The sequence below is a fragment of the Marmota monax genome, unplaced genomic scaffold, assembly GCF_021218885.2.
Source record: "Marmota monax isolate L192 unplaced genomic scaffold, Marmota_monax_Labrador192_F-V1.1 WCK01_AAM20220418_F8-fsc00015, whole genome shotgun sequence".
NCBI lineage: Eukaryota > Metazoa > Chordata > Mammalia > Rodentia > Sciuridae > Marmota > Marmota monax.
The window spans coordinates 9,766,033-9,790,923 of NW_026692194.1; the positions used below are offsets into that span (position 1 = coordinate 9,766,033).

General features: G+C 31.7%; 1 protein-coding gene across 3 annotated transcripts in view; it reads left to right on the forward strand.

Annotated features, from left to right (window-relative positions):
- Fancl (FA complementation group L) overlaps window positions 1-24,891 on the forward strand; it is a 62,734-nt gene that overhangs the window by 35,283 nt on the left and 2,560 nt on the right. For all 3 annotated transcript variants that reach the window (XM_046423622.2, XM_058572966.1, XM_058572964.1), the window contains 5 exons: window positions 3,478-3,546; window positions 23,732-23,882; window positions 24,190-24,273; window positions 24,536-24,581; window positions 24,689-24,770. In XM_046423622.2, coding sequence (XP_046279578.1) covers window positions 3,478-3,546; window positions 23,732-23,882; window positions 24,190-24,273; window positions 24,536-24,581; window positions 24,689-24,770 — 432 coding nt within the window. The remainder of the gene's footprint in view (window positions 1-3,477; window positions 3,547-23,731; window positions 23,883-24,189; window positions 24,274-24,535; window positions 24,582-24,688; window positions 24,771-24,891) is intronic.

Sequence of the window (24,891 nt, forward strand, 5' to 3'; positions counted from 1 at the left end):
AGCCAGTGCTCTACCATTGAGCTGCAACCCCAGCCCCCAAAGTTATCTTTTATATGTGGTAATTTCTGTTTTTTGAGTACTATTTGGGTCTGGAATTGACAGTTAAAAGACAGGAATAGCAAAAACTATTTGTTCAGAATACATGACAAAGTTTTCATAAAATCTGTTTTAAACTAAGATTTTTTTAAAATCAATTTTTAAAAACTTTTTTTGAAACAAACCTTAAAGCAGGATTATTTTTCTGACTGCACAACCTTTATTTCTTTGATTTGATGTATATATGTATTTAAAATATATTTTTTCTTGAACACATTCTCTTGTGATTCAGTCACTCCTCATCTCCAAGAACGCACAAAGAAAAGAACACTAATTTGAACTAGACAATTCCTATTAAAAATAAATATGTAAATCAAAAAGGTGTAAAATAAGGATTTTTTTTGTGTTTTTAGATATATTTATGTAGTACTTATAGTGCATCCTGTACTATAGGATGGGGTTATCTTTTCTGTACAAAAAATGTATCTTAGAGCTTTTTCAGCTTCTGCCAAGATCAGAACTACTTGGGGGGAAAAAAATCACAGATGTGTATCAGAAGCTGGGCACTTTGTCTTTGTTGCAATATGTATGGTTTCACTTGCAGGGGGTAGCCTTGTTTTAGATGGTCTGAACAGAACTGATTTGGTTAAGATTTTTCTTAGAATAATATATTACAGCGTCTATAAAAAATATCATGACTATAAGTACATATTATATGTACTTAATATTGTGGAATAATTTTTTATAATTACTGATTTGGATTGCTTCAAGGGAGATTTGAAGAGCTTTTTTTAATTAACACACATTAATTGTACAAATGAACGGTTCTACTGTGACATTTCCATACATGCATATAGTGTGCTTTGATCATGTCTCCCCTCTTTTACTTTCTCATATCTCCCTTCTTTCTCCCATATTTTTACTTAAAAATAATTAAATACTAATTTTTTAATTAAAATTTGTTGTTTTGGAGCATTTGTTATCAAACTTGTAAAATGGAAATTTTTGACAGTTTCTGGTGTTTTTATATATATCTATATAACTTTTAAAAACTGTCTTAATTTTGGTCAAGCTGATTTGTGACATTATATATATACTACACTGTACTTAGTACTACTGTAGTTCAGACTATTTTGAAAATGAATATCTAGGATGTTATTTCCTATTTTAATAATTCATAATAAATCCCCAAATGCACATAAATTTGCTCTTTTTATGTTTTATGTAATTATGTGAAGTTTATTATGTAAATAAAATCACTCTTAATTTGTGAATACAATTAACATATAAAATATACCTGTATTCAACTTTAATAGATATGTATTAAAGCCACCCACATATAGATTAGTAGTTTATTATATACATGTTATTATCTTTGCATAAGTATAATATATAATATATTTGAAATATGTTATCCTTTCACAGATGACACAGTAGTCATTATTGTATTTGGGATAACATTTATTATAACCTGCTTTTTTGTTTAACTCTTTGTGGATCTTTTTCTATATCTGTGCATTTGTACCATTTACTGTACTGAGTCTCACTTGAATATAGGATTTTATTCTCTTTCAGCATAATGAGCTATGAATGTATGTACTCAATGACTTCAAAGGCCACAGATACTTTACTAGATATATTTACTTAGAATATAGTAAACATTTCATTAACTTCTTATTGTATATTGACAATTTATTTATGTTAGAGAGTTGATCTTGTTCATTATTAGCATCTCTGGGAAAGAAGTAGCAGCAACCCTTTCCATTTTGACCCAAGGAGATTTTAAGTGTGCATAATTTTTTAAAAAAGAATCATCACATTTTAGAGAAAAATGAGATTTTGTAATACTGTTGAGTTTTATCAGTTTTACTTGTGAAACAGTCATTGAAATTAAATAACTCTTCCAAGGTCATATTAGCTAGTTAATAAAGGTGGAACCAGAGAGACCTGAGCTCTCTACCTGCATTTACTTTGAGACATTCATGACTTTTTAATGTTGTGTACACATTGTTTTTCCAGTGATTATAGCAACTGTGTTCTGATATAATAATATCACCTTGTGATATTTTGAATTGTTTGAAATAGACTTCCTTATCTCAGCCTGATCATTTTTCATTTTACAGAATTTAAGCACTGTAATATTTTTATGTGGTTTTCTATGTGTCTCTGTATTATTAGTTTTATATAACCAGATAGTATACTTTTGTTTATTCTTTGTTTTTTCTTTGGTACCAGGAATTGATACCACTTAAGTTTAAGGGGTGCTTAACCATTGAGCCACATCCCCCTCCCTGTTTATTTTTTATTTTGAGACAGGGTATTGCTAGGTTTTCTAGGTCCTTTCATAAGTTGTTGAGGCTGACTTTGAACTTGAGATCTCCTGCCTCAACCTCTGCTGAGATTACAAGTGTATGCGCAACAGATACTGTTTATTTTTAGCCAACTGATCATTATATCAAAATGTTAATTTTTGAAAGCATCTGCTTTGTGCTGGTGTTTGTTAAATATTATAGTGATGATTTTTTATCCCCTTTGGCTTTTCCAGTGAAATACTCAATAATAAGATACTAAAAAACATAAAGATCTGAATTAATTAAGTTTGTTAAATGAAAGTTTCCCTAAAATGAATTTTCTTTTAGTAAATTTAGTGTTTTAATGGAAAGAAATGAGTGCTTTTAATTTTGTGATTTTGAAGATTTCAGAATAGAATTTTATTATAATCCTCTGATTTTCTAATAAAAAATTAATTTTAAGAAAAAATATCTTTTGTCTTTGTCAACTTAGAAACCTGATTTTTATCTACTTGCTAAAAATACTTGTTTTCATATGGAAAATTCATTTTTTTTAAAAAAATTTTCTTTTAGTTGTATATGGACTCAGTGCCTTTATTTGTTTTTATGTGGTGCTGGGATCGAACCTAGTGCCTCACACTTGTGAGGCAATTGCTCTATCACTGAGCTACAACTCCAGCCCGGAAAAATCATTTTTTTAAATTGATAGTTATGTAGTCATTCTTATGCATATCTTGGTTCTTTTATCACATTGACTATGTAAATGTTACTGAAGCTATTTGAGTTTAAATTTTAGACTGGAAGGAATTAAATATCAACTATTTTGATTCTGTATTTTAAAGATAAAATGAGATTCAGTGTGACTCACCCTCAGATCATAACATTAGCAGCTATCCTGACACTAACTTAGTTCATTTTTCTTTGCTTAACATTGACTGTTGTGGCACACTAAATCACCAAACTTTGTACCTCATGAACAGATGTTGACTGTTAATGAACTCTCCATATCACTGTAATAGTAGAATAAAAATATTTATATTTAGTGCATTTGCAGTTTATTTTTCCTAGTATATTCAATTTTTTTCCAAAATACCTCGAGTGAAATTGTCACAGAAAATCAGAAATGACCAAATTTTATGCTTTTTCGTAGTATCCCGCAGAATCACCAGATTGTTTTGTGGATTTTCCTGTTCCATTTTCTATTTCCTGGACACCACAGGTAAATTCTTAAATTTATTTTAAGTAATTAAAAACTATATTTTTTTAAGTCAAGAAGCCATTATAGGTTTTAAAGTGATTTATTTTCCAGTTTTCTTAGAGCATTCTTTTATAAACAAGCCTTATACAACGCTTTAGTTATATTTTCTAATATTTCCATTATTTCCTTCTTTCTCTGCAAACACTCACACACAGTATTCACCCTCTAGATCTTTAAGTTTCATTTTTCAGTGAACATGCAGAAGCCCTCTTGACATCCATTTTGTGTTTTAGTTTAAATCCTAAACAACTATGTAGAAAACAATACGCAGTAAGTGTAAAAGTGAATGGAAGTTTTTATATTGCTAAAATTTTTAACGTTGATGATATTATATCAGAATCTTTATCATAGGAAAGTAAAAATAAAAACCCTGCTATTTGTACTCAGTTTTCATGGTTTTAAAATGTTTGACTTGGTTTATCCTTGAACTTAGGTTATGTATTTTCTTTTTTATATGTTTTCATATATTCATACTGAAGTAAAGATAATAGAAGATTCTCCTGCTTCTGTTAATTTAGTTTCTCAGTACATTGGTTATATCTAACAAGCTGATGTTTTAGAAGTGTGTACATGTAGTCACAAGGTGCTTTGGATTATTAATAGTACACTCACAGAATTTCATGTGTGATTTTTAAATAAGTGGCAGAATATGGTTATTAAAGTTCGCAGGATAGTCTAATAGATATTGGCCTTATCTCACCAAGTGAATTGTGATAGTTGATAGCAAAAAGGAGAAAATGTTTCTATTCTTAGGCAAAGAGAAAATGAAGAGTGATATTTTATGAATTTTCTGTGAATGGAAGCTACCCATTTTTTTGGTTAGCAAAATTTGACTAGGTTCAAGTAAAAGTTGATACATATATTTTAAACTATACATACATAAAAGTAATTATAAGTGAAATTAGTTTTAAAAATTTTTAAAGTTTAAACAACATTTAACAGGTTTTAAATAGGCTTACAAGTGTCCAAATATCACTTTAATTACACACATTTGTCAAAAATATTACTGTTCTCATTTTTTTCTTTAAAAATAAGTCCTATTTCTCTCAGGGGAAATTGAGAAACAGCAAAATAAAGGAGAGGAAGAAGCCTTTGATTTACTTTGGGTATTTGATGTATGTTATAATTTATTAAAATTTTTTTCCAAAATTGAATCATGTATACATGATTGTATAACTTTGAAATACATGTTTTCTATTTGGTTCTGAAAGCTTTATCTTTCTGTTTTAAGACAGTGAGATCATGAGAAAATATTATATCTAGATTTTATTACTCTTTCCAGATATTACCTTTAAATCACAAATTAATGTTTATCACAGTTCCAAATTTGAAGAACATAGTTTTGATGAGTTTTTTAGTGTTGTTTTAAAATGCAGATAACTGTACAAACTTTATGGAAAAGTTTGTATCAAATCAAAGTTAGTTTGTGACTGCTAGAGTGGAATATCTTTGAGGGCAGTTTCTTTTAGATTTTGTTTTCTTACTTAATACTGGTTCAGGGCCTTGTATATATAAGTTTGGGGTGTCTATAATAATAATTTATACTCAAGGTATTGATTTAATAGTTATTAGTATTTTTTGCAGTTGTGCTAAGGAAACAAAATTGATTAGTAACTGGAATATCATACATTTTTTTCTGAAGTTATAAATACACTGATATTGTTAGCAAAATACAGATAAAATTACAGTGGCATTTTATCCATAATTTAAATTTCACAGGTATTAATGTTTTTCACACTTGCTTCAGATATATCTCTAGTCCCCCCCCTCCCCCCCTTTGATAAATAAAAAGTTCTGGGAATAGCACAGACCCCATTACTTTTTCAGTCCTTTCTTTCCTATTTGCTTTTCTGCTAACGAGTTATCTCCTTTCTCTGGAATTGATGTGTATGCTATCCTTACAGACTTTTTACTACATTTTAAAACTGTATTTGTGGTTTGATTTTTTTATATGATATCGTTTCAGTGACTTATCCATGATTTTTGTGTGCCTAATACATTTTTATCTTAAAATGCTGTATATCATTCCATTATGTCCATCAACCAGTTAATTTAGCCATTGCCCTGTTGATAAGGTTATTCACAGTTTCTTACTAGCAGTCCACAATGAAAACTTTTACATGTTTCCTGGTACATATATGTTAGACTTTGTGTATGGATTATTCCTAGAAGTGAAAATGCTGAATTATAGGGAATATACCGCTGAGATTACTGCTATTCAGCTATGTATAATAATCTTACTTTCCCAAATCTTTTCCAAGTGTTATTATGATCTTAGTTAATCTGACTTTAATTCTTTATCAAGAATTGATAATCATTATTATTATGTTCATAGTCTTTGCTTGAGATTTTTTTTTTTATTCTGAGCATTCTTAATTTATTTTGAATCCCAATGCTTTGTTGGTTATGTGGAATGTAAATATATTCTCCCTATGGCATATCTTTAACTTTGTATATGATATATTTATCATACAGAATTTTAACGTTCATTGTGGTCAAATGTATCAGGCTTATCCTTGTGTTTTCTGCCTTTTCTGTCTCAAGAAAATCATATCTTTTTTTTTTTTTGAAAAGGTAAACTCCTATGTATAATTTGTTCTAAAAATTAACAGTTTTCACATTTATTTAAAGATGAGATAGCAATCTGAAGTTATCTTTGCCTATGTTATATGTTTATATACAATTTAGAAATATTTTCTTCATTTGTGCAGGTATGGGAGTAATTTTAGTTTTTATTTTACATATAATATTAAAATTTTGAATGTTTAAAAATATTTATCAATAAGAGTCTAGATGCTAGCTAAACATCATAAGGATTTTGGTCATGGTATTAGCAGTATGAACTCTGAGTCGTTTAGTATGATGAGGTTGGCAATATTAGTTAAATATATTTAAATGTAAGAAGCAGTATGAGATGACTTTGCTTATGTGTTATCCTTGCTTACTGACTCACCAGAAAACAATTCTTGTGGGTATTTTCAGTTTTAACCATTTTTAAACAGTTGTGGTTTTTATGTAGCATAAATGTTACCATTGTAATCTAATAGTAAAGTTATATTTAAGAGACTGTAAATAGGCTTCAGATAATTGATTTTAAAAATCATTGTCTGCTTTTGTACATTTTCTCTTTGGATTCAGTGTTTCTGGACTTTACACTTGGAAGATCTTTCTTTTCTTTTCTTTTTGTAATATAATAGACATGGCTTTGTGGCATCCATATTAAAAATGGGTAATTTTCCTTATGGTCCCTGTCTTCCTGCTGAGTTGATAATGTTTTGATGTATTTTTCTTTTGCTCTGATGAGAGGTCTGCTGCTGCTGCTCTGACATATTCATTTGGATGAATAATTATAACTTGCACAATGTCAAGCTGAAGATGGTAGGGTTTTGTGCGTCATGACAAGCCTAGTAGCCAGTGCAGGTGTCTCACAGCATGATCAGCAACAGCCAGTGTATTCTGGCTCAGAGGAGACATTTAGAGTAGTAAGAAATCAGCACCAGGGGCAAGGCTGCTGCTACTATTGCTACTGTGATATGTGCCAAAGAAACACAAAGTGCTTCTCAAAGACAAGTGTCTAGATACCTCTTTAAAGATATTTATTTTATTTGTTTACCCAGTAAATTCTCTTTTATAGATTTTAGCACAGAATGTAAGAACATCTCATGGTTTTTATCTTCATCTACTTCCTAACATCACATGTCCCCTAAGGTATATCCTTAAAAATCTGCTACCTTTAGAATTTTTACATTCAGGTCATATATGTTAATAGTGTTGACTAATGAGATTATAGAATGTGGTAATGTCAAATTATAAATGCACTGATAATGTGATTAAATAAAAATGAAATCCATTTTGTCCAGATCATTGATCAAGCAAAAATGGCTGCTAAAATTGCAGTTCTACTTGTAAATATGCTATTAGGTACAGATATGGTGGAATATCCTTGCCACAAGCAGTTGGGATCTCCAGATCTGGTTAATGCAATAAGCAGTGGTATTTATATTTTTTATCATGGAAATCTGATATTCTTGGAATGGTGCCATGAATGAAGAAGAGCAAAACTAATGATAAAGCCTCTGGCTGATAATCTGATGGTGAATGAAGAATTTGTAATTAAAGGAAACAGTCCTATTACATAGCAGGGAGCATGATCCATTAGTTAGAGCAGCACACTAGCAGTTGGGTATCCTTGGTTCTGTTTACAGTTCAGCCACTGACTTAATTGTATAATTTCAAACAAGTCACATGACTGTCCTTTGCCTCAGTTCATATGTATGTGAATCTTTTTTCTCTCTCACAGATATGTTGAGAAAATTAAATTTGGTTAATAACAAATCCAATATCAGGGGTACAGACAAACAAAACTTAATTATTCACTATAAGTAACCTGTGTAAGTTCTTTTGAACAACAAGATTTTAATTTTTGTTTTTTTTGTTTGTTTGTTTTCGCTGTCTGTGTCAAATAGTACTGAATTTTTGTTCATTCCTAAATTGGTTAATTACATATGCTTTTGCTTTCTTGGCAATCTTAATTGTTGCCACAGTGGTGTGGATAAAAAGGATCAAAAGAAGAAAAGTTCATTATTGTGATTATGTGATATGATAGAAAAAGTGTGAGAGAAGGAGTAATGGGTTCTATTAGACTCAGTCTATAATTAACTGCCTTTCTTTTTTTTTCCTTTTCAATAACTATGTATTTTAAAAATACTCTGCATTAATTCTAAAAGAGAAGGAAAAAAGAGGGAAAATGGTAGCAGTCAAAATTAAGAAAACAAAAAATCACCTTTTATACCTTATTTAGAATTGGAATCTTACTGGATAATAGTTTCAAAAACTCTGTTTTGTTATTTAGCAAATTTCATTTTCAAAATATAATTGATAATATTGTACATGTATTATTCCAGATAATCCTTAGACTCACTTGGGTTAGGCCCGGGGGTGGGGCAGTGTCTTGGAAGGAGTCAATGGTGTAGTAAAATCATTAACCTCATGGCCAGATGCAAAACAGAAAGAGCAAGGGACTGGAGTCCCATTATCCCCTCTAAGAGCAGATCTTCATGCCTAAAATATCTTAAAGGTTTCTATTACCTCACAGTAACACCACTTTGGGGATCAAGCCTTTAATACATGGACCTTTGGGAGATATTTGAGATCCAAACTATAGCAGTATTATAATTTGCTATTACATTCTCTTATATTTATGCTAACTTTTGTTTGTTTCAGGCATTGTATATCAATTTCCCACTGTGGATAATGAATTGGCTGCTCTCTCTCTCTGTTGCCACTCTATATACACAAGAATACTTCTTAATCTCTTGTTTTTTGTCAATAATTATATTGTAATTTTGATGTAAATATTCAATGTTTATGTCATTCTGACTATGTATGCTATGCAAGTAAACAGTATGTAGTTAACTATAATTATTTTTCCTTCAACATCCTGGTTTTGTTATTCCTAAAGTTAAGAATTATCTTATTTTTTTTATTCACTGAGTTTTCTAAATTGGATATAACTCATTTAACTCCATATACCTATGATAGATCTAAGTAAATGTTTTTAGTGGTCAAACAGATGTATGAATTTGAATCTCAATCAGTTACAAGTTAGATTAAAGAAGAAAATATGTACTATAATTTCAGTTTATTTCAAGTATTATTGAAGTTGGTCGAAGCTTTGTAGAAGATTTGAGACCTGTGACTGTGAACACATGAATGACATAGTTCTATGAAATGGTAAAATTCTTATGCGAATTTGGAGATCCCAAGAAACTAGTTTTATTGAACAGGTTGTTTGTCAGGTGCTTTTACTGTTACCTTAAGTTATAGTTTAAATGATTTACCTGTTGATGTTAATCTGTCTTCACTGTAGATGTTCATTGTAGTCTTCATAGTTATTCTGCAGGACTACTGTAGCATAACAAAGTCTAAACTTCTGGATGAAATCCTGTCTCTGTCTTTACCAGTTCATGACCTTATATATATTGTTTATTTAACTTTATAAAAAGAAGGAAATAATAATTTGTCATAGATTGCATGTTGGAGTAAACAGATATGAATGAAAGTCCTGTTGAATTGGAAAGTGCTATATGGAGATGTACAAAGTGATATAAGGAGTTTTGTGCATTGGTGAGCTTTTAATAAAATAGAAAAGAAATAATATATGTTTACACAAATTTATATTATGTATTTGTATGGACAATAGATTTAGGGAACCAAACCAGAGTATTGGAGTTGGTTAATTGTGGAAGCAATGGGGCAGTATTATTATTATGTATTTGTATATACATATATGCATAAATACATAGTAACAAATAGTTGGTCTATTATTGAATTATGTATACTTTTAAGACTTTAGATAGTGTTTACCATTTATATGCAGCATTAAGGAATTTTCTGATGTTCAAAATGAAATGGGGATGATTGATGAAAAATAACTACCAATTTCACCAAGTATGTGGATGTAGCAGATGACTATCTATTGTGTAAGAAAAGATAAAAGATGTTAAGAGAAATATTATTTGATTTTATTGGTTAACATTGTTCATACTTAAATAAACTAATAATGTTACCTTTGGAGTAAATCAGTGAAATATTTGTACATAGCAGATGTCCCAAGTAAAAGAAAAAAAACAGTTTATAAATGACTTCTTAATGGTATATTTTATATTTTTAAATGCTTTTGAATACAAGAAAATTATTTTAGCTAATTATCCAGTAAAGTTAATTTCTTACAACCCACATACTGTTTATTAACATTCTCTACCTCAGGTTTTGTTCCTGTCAGGGACTCTGGTGAATTGATAGGCTGTCTATTTGTACTTTTATTATTTTTTTTAATCCTAGGGTTAATTTGGAATGTGTGGGTGTTGATGTGCTTGTGAATGGGAGTATTTTTATGTTTTAAAACATTCTTTTAGAAACATAGCCCATTTTAAAGGTAAAGTCTAGTAGGTTGCAGGCAGAAAAATTCACTAAGGAAAAGTGTTAATTCACATATCTCTTAGATATCACTAAGAGATATTAGTTCTTTCAGCTAGGAAAGAACTCCACCATATTTTTATAGTGAAATAGATGTTGAATGTTAGAAGCCAATTCAATTTAGCAGATAGATGTAGGGAGCCAAACCAGAGTATTGGAGTTGGTTAATTGTGGAAGCAATGGGGCAGTATTTATTTAATGATGTCACCATTTGTGGTTAGTTCCCTGGCTCTGGCTATGAGAGTAGCATGGGCAGTCAGCAATACACTAATTTTCTGTTAGACTTAACTTTATTTGATGTAAAGATTTTTGTTGCCATTTTTTTCTTTATTTCATTGTTTTTAGTATGAATGATTAAAAATTAGATAGAGCTAACTTTTTTTGCTGCATAGGTTATACCTTTATTTGATATAACCTAACTGGAATGAAAAGCTGGACTGGTTTATATTTTTTACTAATTGGCTTGTTTGTTTAAAACAAGGATAGCTAAGGACAAAATTGAAAATGTCTATTTTCAACATGCACTAGACAGACTTTTCTTTTTTAAAGTAGAATTACTGCAGTCATTCTATGATGGCTTCACATGAGATGATTGTTTCATTTGGCTTTGCGGGCAGATACCCTCTTCACATGAATTGAAAACAGCTAATATTTTAATGATCAGTGGTCAATTAAATAACTTAAGTATTGAAGAGATGATAAATTCTTTGTGGATTGCTTTGACAACAAACAGCATTTGATTAAACAGATTCAGTTATAGATGTATCTATAGAAAACAGTTGAGAACATCATCAGTGAAGCAAGCAAGAAAGATCAAATGAACTGAGTATTTAGAAGATTTATTACCTCTTTAAAGATATCTGATTAGAAATATTGCAATCAACATTAAAATTTTTTAAAAAGTTTAATCTTTAATATTTCCTTATTCTATTGAAACTTTTGAATTCCCTAAAGATAAAGATAAAAATGGTTATTAGAGGATTTATCTGCAAGTGTTATAAGGAAGTATAAAAAAATCAGAATGGGAAGCAACTGTTGCAAGTACCAGAAAATTATGCTATTAATTTAAGTGTCATCAGAGCACAAAAGATCATATTCTGGGACTATGTGAACATTATTAAGATACTGGAAATAATAGTACTTAAGATGAAGATATTATACTCTAAGATCTGGTTAAGTGACTGACATTATTGCTTCACTTCAGGTATTATAAAAGTAACAAAATGCTTTTAAAGATAATAAGCGTTACATTTTGAGATTGGCAGTGTTCACACTTTCCTGCTTAAGTGCTTTCCTAGTTTAACGTAATTTAATAACAGTTATGGGGGAATAGCTAACATCTTAGTTCCCATATATATCTTTCTTCCTTTCTTCTCCAATATATTCATATTTTATATATCTATGTAGATACTTAAAAGTTATAGACATAGATATATAAAAGTGATATAATTTCATTCTCTTAAGTGATGGTGTATGAACTATGACTGTTATACCTTCTTTATTGTTGCTATAAGGAATATTGTTATTCTGTATTTGTTTTTAAGTTCCTAATTGTTGGGAAAAAAAACTATTATAAAGGAGCTACAGCTATATAGATCCATTACCATCCAGTAATCTGAATTTTGTTAAAAAAACAGCTTTATTGAGGTATAATTGACATATAATAAGCTGAACATACTCAAGTGTACACTTTGGTGTGTTTTAACAAATATTTACCCATGAAATCATCTGTACAATCCAGATATATCCAGATGTGACAAATAAACATTTGTCACACCCAAGTGTCCTTCCCCTTTATAGTACCTGTCTCCTGTTCTTTCTGTCTCTGCTGTCTCTTCCCTGGTCCCCCTGCTTTCTATCACTAGATTAATTTGCATTTTGTAGAATTTACATAATTTTTGTGATTTTTGATGTCAGGTTTCTTTCTACAGTGTAATTACTTTGAATTACTTCATCCATGTTGTAGTGTGTTCATTTGTTTTTTATTGCTAAGTGTTTGTGTGTGTACCACATAAATTCCACATTGACCTGTGGATATACATGTGGGTTGTTTTTAGGATGTGGCTATTACAAATAAAGCTGCGATGCACATTAATTCAGTGTTGTATAAACATGTTTTCATTTCTTCAGGGCAAATACATAGGAGAGTAGTGGCTGGATCACATAGGAGGGGTATCTTTTTAACTTTATAAGAAATTACCAAACTATTTTCTGAGCTGGTTGTGCTGCTTTCCATTCCTAACAGTAGTGTTTGAGGCTTCTTATTCAGCTGCTTCCTTGTTCACATTTGGTATGGTCACTCAGTTTCATTTGCATCACTGTAATCTGCATTTAATGCTCTCTCAAAAGTGATTTTAATTTACAGTTATTTAATGAACAGTGGTGTTGAACATCTTTTCATGTGCTTATTTATCATCCAGATATCTTTGTTGAAGTGCCTTCACATTTTTTGCCTAAATGCCTACATTAAAGGAGAGACACATCAAATTTATGGGTTGGAAGATTTATTGAATCTTGAGGCAAAATTTCTTCCAGTTGACTTTTTTTTTTTTTTTTTTTTATTCTTTTAGTGGCTGGATCAGGTGCACCACAACCATTTCACCCTGACCGAGTGAAGTTTCCTTACTTCAGGTCAACCAGTGGTGGAAGTTATCCACATATGTATAAGTCTTCATGGCAACAATTAGTGTTGATCACAGGGCACTACAACTTAGTCAAGTTGACATTAAAAACCAAGAATCACAGTAGATAATAAAACTAACCTCTCTTTCATTGACATTTTTTCCTCAATTAGTTTTGCAAAACCTTAGGATGAAAGAACAAATTGTTAGTCATAAGAAGGGTTACTATTTTTGAAGAATTTATTTACCAATTTTCATTGAACTTTTATTAAAATAAAATTACTTACCTAAAAAAAAGAAGTCAGTTCTCTACATATTGATCTGTAGATTCAGTGTAACCCAAATCAAAATTTGAACATTTTTTTTACAAATTGAAAAATTATTTTAAAATTCATATAACAATGCAAATGACCTATGCAATAATTGAACTAATCCTAAAAAAGAACAAAGTGGGAGAACTAACCCTACCTGAACTAAAAACTTGTTAATCCACCTTTTTCAAGATAATGTGATACTGTCAAAAGGTAGACACACAGTCACCGAAATTGAAAATTTTAGAAATAAACTCATTCATATATAGATACCTGTTTTCAACAAACATGCAAGACATTTCAATATAAGAAGGACAGTCTTTTTAACAACTGGTGATGAAACAATTGGATGTCTGTGTGTCAAAAAGAAGAAATTTAATAATAATTTAATAATATACCAAAATTAGTTCCTAATGGATCATAACCTTAATGTAAAACCTAACACTACAAAACTTCTAGAAGAAACATGGGAGAATGTGTTCGTAGCTTTAGGTTAGGCATAATTTTCTTATTATACCATGAAATACAGAATTGGACTTCATCAAAATAAAAAATTTCTATCATTGAAAAAGGTACTGTTAATAGAATGAAACAGCAAGACACACAGACTAAGAGAAAATATTTAGAAATTATATACTTGATAATGCACTTGTCTTCGGAATAGGTCAAGAACTCTCAAAGCTCAAGAAAACCCATATATTTCTAGTTTCTTAAGAATATATTCTGATTTCTTAAGGATAACTCTTTTATGACCATTAAAGCTGTATATAAATTGACTTTTTGTGAAAAAAGTCTCCAAAATGTACTTACTTAACTCGGAGAATTGAACTTCATGTGCCTGATGACCTTTGGCTAGGTGTCAGATGATTGCTTCCTACTTCACTTCCTCTGCAACACTCTGAGCTACTTTGCTTTAGTCAGCTTCATAATGGTATGTCTTCACAAAACACCCACCTTAGCTTTACCATTCTCATTTTTCTCTCTCTGACCAAAGGTACTTGGGGGAGCCACTAGGTATACATATGTGTGCAAACCTGGAAATGTAAGAAAATTAATCCTCCTAAAGGCAACTTGACCAGTGGGGAATGGAAGCCAGTAATAAATGCTTCTGGATTCTATTTCTGGGACAGGAATTCCTTAGAATTCTTTACAGCTTCTTGTAAAGCCACCATTGAGCACAGTGGCTGGCCTGAAAACACACCCTTATTTTCGCTTTTCCTCTTGTCCAGTCCCCACTCCTACTCTCTTAGTTCATTTCCAACACACTTGCCTCAGATAAGCCTTTGTCTCAGGCTTTGCTTTCTGAGGGGATCTCATACTCAAATTGTCATTGTCATATGCTACAGATAAATATGGCATAGGACGTGTTCTAAATACAACACTCATACTTATAGCCTAGAAATTCACCTTTTAAAAAAATTCTGATGTTTGCTATGTGATTATTTGACTTGTTTTTCAGGACTGAACAAAACCTATGCAACTACATATGATTTCCTATGTTGTTTAACTTGGCACACCTTCTTTAAAATCAATTTATAAATCAAAGGCTGCACTAGGCTTCTTTAAAATGATATCCTTGACCCCAGAAAATTGTAATCTTCCTCACAATTGCTATCAACTTCTTTTGACTTGTAACCACAATTCAAATGAGTAGCAGTGGACTGTAGGCACTAACATTTTAGCTGCATTTATAGCTAATTTGTAGAATGAAAGAAAAGTGTTTCTCAGTATTTCAGTTATACTGAAATACAGGTACTACTATGTTTTGAAGAGTTTGGATCTAAGCATATAAATAATTCATCAATGAATTGATGACGTGGTAAGAAAAACCAGATCACAAACCTCTTTTACTAATGATACTTATTAGCTCCAGTCATGGAGCTAATAAGAAGAATTTCCTTTATTCACTGCTTATGCTCCATAAGCAATAATTAGAAAAAATGACACCTTTAAGGTTTGGGAATAATGATGTGGTTTATTTATTAAACATGAACATGAACAAAATAACCAACCTGGCCTTACCCTGCTCAGATATTGAGATACTTGATTTATGTACATGTTCCAGCATGAAAATTGGAAAGTGTTGCAAAAAGAGCCTGAGTGGGCTTTGGAGTAGTGGCTAGTTTTGGAATTGTAAAACTATTCAGGAAATAGAATAAGTCTTTGTTTTCTGTTAAAGTCATCATTTGATGATCTTTGGCCAAACTAACTTACTAATGGTTCATGATCTCAAGATTTAAATGGAAAAGATATACTGAATGGATGGTTGATTTAGAAATCTTTTCAATTGTCTGTGTTCAGAAAATCTTAGTAAATCAACACAGGGATCCCAAATAACATTTGTTGTTGTTGTTGTTTTAATGGTAAAACCTATATACAGAGTAATCCAGACACCTGATTCAGGTGCAGAGAATTTCACTGTCTTAAGTGAGCCCAATTTTGGAATGATTTATTAGTATCTTTATGCTTGTTTTCCAAATCATTTGGAGATATCTTTTCCTCTAAAAATAGTACTTCGGCTTGGTGCTAAATACTTTAAGAGTAATACTTTGGCAGTGGCATACACCTGTAATCCCAGCAACTGGGAGGCTGAGACAGGAGGATCACAAGCTTCAAACCAGACTCAGAAACTTAGTGAGGCCCTGATGAATTAAATGAGATCCTGTTTCAAAATAAAAAATAAAAAGGGTTGGGGCTATAGCTTAGTACCCTGGATTCAGTTTGTAGTACCCTATTCCCCCCAAAGCAATACTTAGAATTCTTCTGACCTTCATTTTTTTTTACCATAGGAAGATTACATTCTGTATCAGGGGATAGCTCCTTGTTACACTTAGGTCTTGTGTGCCTTGTGCATGTAACATTTTAGAGGCAGTTTCCCAATTTCTCTTGTTCATTCAGAGCTCCTCCTTTCCCCGCCCCCCCGCCTGCTGTAGCAGAACCCTACATTAAAATGGACCAAAAAAAAATCTATTGTGGTTGACCTTGAACATAGACCTTTGTTGCAAACCTTGAAGTAGTTGAAGTAAAATGTTTGAGGCTGCTCTTCCTTTTTAACCTTTTGGTATTTTCCAGGTTTCTCATAATGTTTCCTCTTTATTTTTTAAATTTTTTAAATATTTTGGTGGTAGGTGTCTTAAAGACAGTCTGTTTTACATCTTTCTTCCACCACACCAGAATTTTAGTTGAGAGGCTTCAGCATTATGGTAATGGATTGTGAGCTACTTTTCTTCTTTATGAGAGACTTTATTGTTTGGGGCCTTCAGCCCTATAGATGTATATGTATGGGTTTACTTGACCTTTTTCTGCAGTTAGTTTCTATTGTCTTCTCAAATTTTTCTGGTCTTTTTTCCTTCTATTGTATTTCTTTTAATCGTAGCACTGTATGTATATACACTGTAAGTATGTGAATTCTTCAGTCACAATGCTCTGAGTATAAATTTTGGGTCTTTAGTATATTTAGTCCTTATAACTGCTTTGCTATTCCTGCTAGAAATTTGTGGTTCTAAACCTATTTCAAAAATTCAATTTTGAGGGGAGATTGCAATCTTTGCTGTATATTTTAGAAAATAATAATCACATAATACATTTTGACTTAAATATGTGGAGACCGTAAAATATAATGTAATCTAAATATTTTTATTTCTAGCTAAAAGCTAATATTTTTATATGAAAGTTCTTTTGATCGAGATAAAATATTACAGTAAATCAAATATACATTATATTTAATAGATATGCATTTATATATAATTTGACAAAATCTGTTTACAAATGAGAATTTGAAATAAATGGGAGTACATTATAGTAATTGGCATCTTAAAAGGGAATATGGATTCTTTAAGTGGAAAGCATTACTTTATGGATTTTCAAACAGATTTAGAATTCTTGACTTTTAGGCCTGGAAGTTACCTTGTAAGTTATCTGTTGCACACCTACATTTATAATTACAGTTTTTAAAGCTTTAGAGAGGCTAAGCATATCTCAGATACCTCATTACTTTCAAGATTAGAGCTGTGACTTGCTTATGAACTGGGCATTTGTATCCTAGTATCAGAGACCTCAACATAATCCTATTAGTTTTACTGACAACATATTTTTTGGTATATTACATATATCATGAAATGAAAGGATGGCTATCTGACCTTTTATATCTATTTTTACCTAGGCTTTTTTATGATTATAAAAATAATGTGTTATTGTAGAAAATAAAAAGTACAAACAAGAGTATCAAAATTGTCATTATAGAGGGTTAGGTTGTTTTTTAACCACACTAACCAGGGGCTAATGAAGAAATGGAATAAAGTAATTAGAACAGATTCAGAACAAAACTACTGTTGATTAGTCTGGAGTAGATTAAGGTCATGGATCAGGGTCCCATAGGACCTGCAAAATGTTTGTCTGTTTACTGAGGTTCTGTGATAAAGTAGTGACTAATAATGGGAGTCTGGTGAGAAAAGAGCCAAACTCTGGGATTGAGCTGTTATTGAAGGAAAATCTACTTCAGAGAATACATATTCCCTATCCAGTGTACTTTATTTTATTTTTTTTTTCACCATCATCTTCTAACCCTGAGACTGTTCTAATTTCCTTTGGTTACCCTAAAGTTTGGAGTTAGAGAAATAATGCCTAAACTGAGGAGGTTAATTTTTTTTTTTTTTTTTTTTTTTTTTTTTTTTTGGTACCAGGGATTGAATTCAGAGTCACTCAGCTACTGAGCCACTTCCCCAGTCCTATTTTGTATTTTATTTAGAGACAGGGTCTCACTGAGTGAATATTTTTTATTAGATCATGCATATTTTGTCTTTAGGGAATTCTCCCATTATCCCCCAGTTTAATATTTTTATCTGTTCATTTTTATTCTCCTTATTGATTTGATCAATAATCCCTTATATATTAATGGTAGCAATATTTTCCCTAATATAGTACAGTACATCCTGTTTTCCATTTCCTTTATTGGGCTGTGAACTTACAATAATGTTTTACAGTAATGGCTACAAAATTGAAACATTTACTATTTAATAAACAATTAGTGGGGTTTTTTAATGTTTATTTTTTAGTTTTAGGTGGACACAATGTCTTTATTTTACATTTTATGCAGTGCTGAGGATCCAACCCAGTGCCTCATGCATGCTAGGCAAGCGCTCTGCCACTGAGCCACAACCCCAGCCCACAATTAGTGTTTTGTATACATTATCTCATTCAGATCTCCTGAGGAGTAACACTGTTTCCATATTATAGAACTGCTGTGGTTTGGATAAGTGTCCCCCCAAAGATCCATATGTTAAAGGCTTGGTCCCTAGGGCAGCACCATTTAGGAGGTGGAGCTTTTTGGGAGGTCCATAGGCCACTGGTAATATGTCCTTGTTGGGAATTGTTGGGGCCCAGGCTGCTGCTGCTTTCTTTTGGTTTCCTTGCAGTGAGATGAGCATTTTGCTCTACCACATGCTCCCTGCCATTGCCATTTGGCACCCTTATTAGAGGCCCAGAAGTGATGAGTTTGCCTGATTTTGAGTTGGAAACTCCAGAACTGTGAAATGAAGTAAATCTTTGCACTTGATAAGTTATGTTATGGTTTGGATATGTAATGTTCTCCCAAGGCTCATGTGTTGAAGGCTTGGTCCCTGGTGCAGCATTGTCCAGAGGTGGGGCTTTTGGGAACTGATTAGATCGTGAGACCTGTGACCTCATCAGTGGATTAATCATTGATAACTGCATGGACTACGTAAGGTGGTGGAAACTGGGCACATGGAACATGATTGGACCAAGAGGTCACTGGGGTCTGTGTCCTCTACCACTATATCATGTCCCTGCTGCCCCTTCCCACTTCCTTCCCTGCTGTTGTGAGCTGAGCAGCTTTTCTCTGCCACACCCTTCTGCTGTGATGTTCTGCCTCACTTCTGAGTAATGGATCCAGCCAACTGTGGACGAAAACCCCCGAAACCATGACAAAATGATGACTAACATAGTTAATTAACACAAGTACTTTATTATAGTGACAGAAAGCTAACACAAGAAACTAAATGAGATTAACTAACTCGCTGAGAAATGCAACTGTACATGGTGGAGCTACGAATGTGCCTTGAGATTTGACTACAGTCTATGATCTTAACACAGTTTTTCCCTTTTTTTTTTTTTTTTTTTGGTACCAGGAATTGAACCCAGGGGCACTTAACCACTGAGTTACGCCCCCAGAACTTTTTTAGTTTGAGACAGGTTCTCACTAAGTTATTTAGGGCCTTGCTACATTGCTGAGGCTTGCCTGGGACTTGTGATCCTCCTGCCTCAGACTCCCAAGTTGCTGAGATTATAGGCATGTGCCACCACTCTTGCTCTGTATTCTTAACATCATCAGTATCTAGCATACAGAATAACACTTGGTAAACACATTATTTATATTTGCTGAACTGAATGTATTAGGTCAGAATTCATTTATGTAGTATTTACTTATTTAACTTTGTATTACTTTGTACTATAAATGAAGACTAGCTTTCTTCATTGCTTGACTCATAGTTTGTTGAATGTGGCTAAAAATTGAGAATTTTAAGTTGAAGATAAAGCATTTTCTTTGATATTTTATAAAATGAATTCTACTTTTACAAACTCATATAGTCCCTAATATCCCAAAATTTATTATAAAAATGAAATATTACTTATTAAAGTTATGATGAAAATGTTCTGAAGGATGCTTTTTTCCTTACAGGCTGGATTGCCTGAATCTTATACAAGTATGACTCTGGGACCATTTAAACTATAACAAGCATGGCTATTCATCGTTCCACCAGTGGTTCTCAACCTTGTCTGCATGTTAGAATCACTGGGGAAACTTTTAAAAGTCCCAGTGCCAAAGGCTGCTCTGAACTAAGATCAATTGAAAAGGAATGTCTGTGTAGAATATATATTAGTGTTATTTGAGTTATTCCTGTGTGATTTTTATTTTAGAGAAAGATGTGCTAATGGTATTTCAGTGGGTTTTTTTTAAAATTATATTCATAGTTGAAGGAAAGGGTGAATTTTACTAAAAAATTAGAGAATATATTTTTTAATCCTTTTAAGATTGTCTGATTTAGAATGCCTGTCATAGATATTTCATTTCAAAGATTATAATTTACTTATAGAATGAGCTTTTTTCCTAAGAAGACATGATTGCAAGTTTACTATTTAACGCTAATATATTTAAAAAGTTAATTATATAAATTTAAAAATTTATTTTAAAAGGATATTAAAATTTTTCAGTTATAATAAATAACTCATGCATAATTGATATAATTTAATATTTTAAAGATTCATTTCCCTTTTAATATTGTATTATAAATGTTCAAACATACAGAAACCTTGAAAAAGTTTTATGATGAATACCCATATATCCATTATTTAGATTCTACACTTAACATTTACTGTACTTACTTTATTATATATCTTTACATTTATTCATCACTGTATCCATTCATGAAGCCATCTGATTTTTAGTGCCTTGCAAAATAATTTGCTAGTATTAGAACACTTTTTCTAAAATACATCAGCATGCAAACCTTTTACTTTGTACAATTTGAAAACAATGAAATGCACAAATCTGAAGTATACTATCAACCCAGTAAGTGGACACACCTGTGCAGTCCATATTCAAAATGCAGTATGTTCCATCCCAGGGTCCTATCCCTTCTAGTAAATCACCATTATTTTGATATTTTTCTGATAGCTTAATTATGCCTGTTCCAAACTTCATATAAACAGTAGCAGACAGTATATACTCTTCGTATGTAGGCTTATTTCACCCAGCATAGTTTTGAAATTTACCCATGTTGTGACATATATTAATAGTTTGCTCTTTTTATTCCTGAGTGGTACTCTGTCACTTAAATTTACTGGGATTTATTTATCCTTTTTTTCTATTGATGGGCATCTGGATTATTTCTAGTTTTGGGTTCTTGAGAATAAAGCTTTAGTAAGGGTTCTTGGGAACATAGCTGCAAAGAGCTTTCCGGGGGAAGTCTTGTCATGGACATATCTTTTCACTGCTCTTAGATTAGGCTTGTTAGGTAACAGGATATGGATATGTTCAGTTTTTAAAGACATGCAGTTGCCAAATCTTTCCAAAAGCAATCAGTGCCATTTTACATGCCCACCAGGACTATGAGAGCTCAGGTTGCTTTACATAGCTGCGTTTTTGTTTTGTTTCAACTTAATGTTATCTCACAATTTGTGTTCTCACTCTCTCACCCGTTTCTGAACATTTTTTTGATCCATTTTTCATTTTATTTTTCAGATTGCAAATTGGCCAAAACAGTAAATCTTAAAACAGCATAGTAGTTTTGGTGAGATATGAAACTGCTTGTATTACAAAATGAGTTGCCTTTTTTTTTATTTTGAAAAAAATAGTTTAGATAATTTCCCTATAAAATACTTATTGAAATATAACTAACTTTAATTTTACTTACATTATTCATTATCATTTATGGTATGTGTGTGTGTTTATGAAATCTGATAATGGTTTTTAGGATTTAAAATGCACTTTTTCTATAAATACCAAGTGATCTCTAGTTTGAGGATTGTTTCCTTTTTTTTATGTTATTTTCTCTCGCGTGCTTTTTTTTTTTCTGTTATTGGCTCATTTCTTATTTTGAAGTATCTTATTTTCTGTTCAAAATGCAGTTAGAGGGGCTGGGGTTGTGGCTTAGTGGTAGAGCACTTGCTTAGCACGTGTGAGGCACTGGGTTTGATCCCCAGCCCCACATAAAAAACTAAGTAAACAAAGGTATTGTGTCCATCTACAACTAAAAATATTTTTTTAAAACTACAGTTAGAATTTTATTTGTAGCTGCATGTAAGAGAAATGGACATTTGGAAATACTTTCAAATAAAATATTATGAAAACATTTTATGGGGAGAATGAGAAAGGAAAAGACTGCTATACTGATTTAAAAACTAGTTACTTGGGAAGTTAGTTTTCTGATTGCTGGATTTTTTCTTCCAAATTTGTAGGTATGATAGATCAGAAAAGACATTCTACCCTTAGTGTCTTAAAAAGTTATTTTCAGACATTAAGCTCTAGTTCCTACTCTTACTTTTTTTCTTTTGTGTGAAAGAGTTGAACTCAGCTTGATGAAACTGAGCCATGAATTCATCTAACTATAAACACTGATAGAAGTGATGACATGGAATTCGTTTTCCTTAAGCACCTGGGATGTGTAAAGAGTGGCTACTTTCTTTCTCTTACACAGGTTATGTCTTATTCTTGCATTGTTGGCTTATGTCACATTGGCCTAGTACATTTATACTATTTTAATTATGTTTCGCTTATTTGAAAGAGTAACTGCACCCTTTAATTCTTTTCAAATCATTTTACTTTTTATATAAAAAATGCTTAGAAAATAGTTGTGTCTTTTAAACATATCACATTATTTTATAAGTGACTTTGACTTTATTTAAAGGCTGGGCATGGTGGCGCACACCTGTTATCCTAGTGACTCAGGAGACCCAGACAGGAGAATTGCAAGTTCAAGGCCAGCTTCACCAAACTTGGTGAAACCCTATCTCAAATAAAAAGGAGCAGGGATATAGCTTAGTGGTAAAGTGACCCTGAGCACAATCCATAATACTACCAAAGGAGCTGGCGGGGGGGGGGGGGGAGTAAAAATAAAAACTTTTAAAAAATTGGTGGTGGCTTTTAGTGAAAATTTATTTAGGCTAACTCCCACAAGGGATTAATATCTTAAACACCAAATTCAGATGAACTAAAAGTTAAATCATGGTTATCTGAATTCTTGAAAAATATGTTAAACCTTTTTCGTACATTTTGCCTAATTAGAACTGCAAAGGTATTTCTTAATGATAAAGGTTGGTAGTTTTATAATAAAATGACAATGCTGTACTGGACTTCATTTTGTAGCACAAATATTTTCATATCGACATTTAGACACTATGCTCAATACATTAGATATATAGTATACATTAATGAAGTTGTTCATATGTTAGTAATTACTGTGCTATATGTCATAAAAATATGGGTTTAAAAATTTTTTTCTCTATAAAGGATGTAATCTATTGACAGAAAAAGAATCCTGTTAATGCTAGTGGAGATGAAGAGATGTAATACAGGGAGAGTTGTTTTGTTTGTTGGAGTCCACCTTCTAGCTGAAATGAAACAGAGCTTAAAATTTCTAAATTGAGGTATTTTGAGGGAAACATTATTTCCTATTGGTAGAGTGCCATATAACTTATTCAGCTTTCATCTTTACACAGGGCTCCTTAATAAGCATTCATAGTCAGTTTTTGGCAGCGTTAGAATCACTGAAGGCATTCTGGGATGTTATGGATGAAATTGATGAGAAGACCTGGGTACTTGAGCCAGAAAAACCTACCCGGAGTGCAACAGCACGCAGAATTGCATTAGGTAGGGAAAAAGATGACTAGGTTTTATTTTCAGGTGTTTAAAATTATATTTATTGGAACTTTTCTGTAACAGAATTGACCAGAATCCCAAGTTACTTACATTAGAAATTGACTGTTTTTTTTTTTTAAACTTGAGATCCATGAATCTTTACTGATGATCATGATTTCAAAATTACCTCTTTTAATAAAACATTTCGTTAATCTTTACTTGAGTGGGTATACAGTAAAATTGGCAGTCAGACTGACATGTCTTTGTTGGCTTGATGAACTGGTACACTTGTGAAAACTTTAATCTTCTTTTGTTCTAGGAAATAATGCTTCCATAAATATAGAAGTGGACCCCAGGCATCCTACTATGCTTCCTGAATGCTGCTTTCTTGGAGCTGACCATGGTATCAGAACTCAGAAATATTTTTAACAGAATCATAAAGTCCTTGGCTACCACTGTTAAATATAATTCGGAATTAGAAATAGTAATTACTTTAAATGAAAATTTCTCATTGTGAATTATATACTTTTAATTAACACCATGCATATGATTTAGGTTTTCAAGTCAAATAGTTCAGAAGTTTACTTTCTGTATCAAATGTGGCTGTATGAAATGAGAGAAAACCCTAATTTATTTATTTATTTTTTTTGTTTTAATATCTGAAGTGGTAAAACCCCTGGGAATTAAGCTGAGCAGGAACATACATTTGTGGTAAGTATCTTGGCAATATATTAATTTGTCTATGATTTCACAAATTTTATAGCAAATATATGATTGTATATGTATGTATATATGGTTTTTTTTTTCCATGCTTTTAGGGATCCAGAAAACAGTCTATTACAAAATCTGAAAGATGTTTTAGAAATTGATTTCCCAGCTCGTGGTATCCTGGAAAAATCTGTAAGGTTTATCAGTGCTTTGATATTCCACATTGTGTTGCATAATTAAATTTAAATGCTTCTCTCAGAAAAATGAGGCTAAAAGGGAGGGAATTAGAATAATGTTCTAACACAGACCTCTG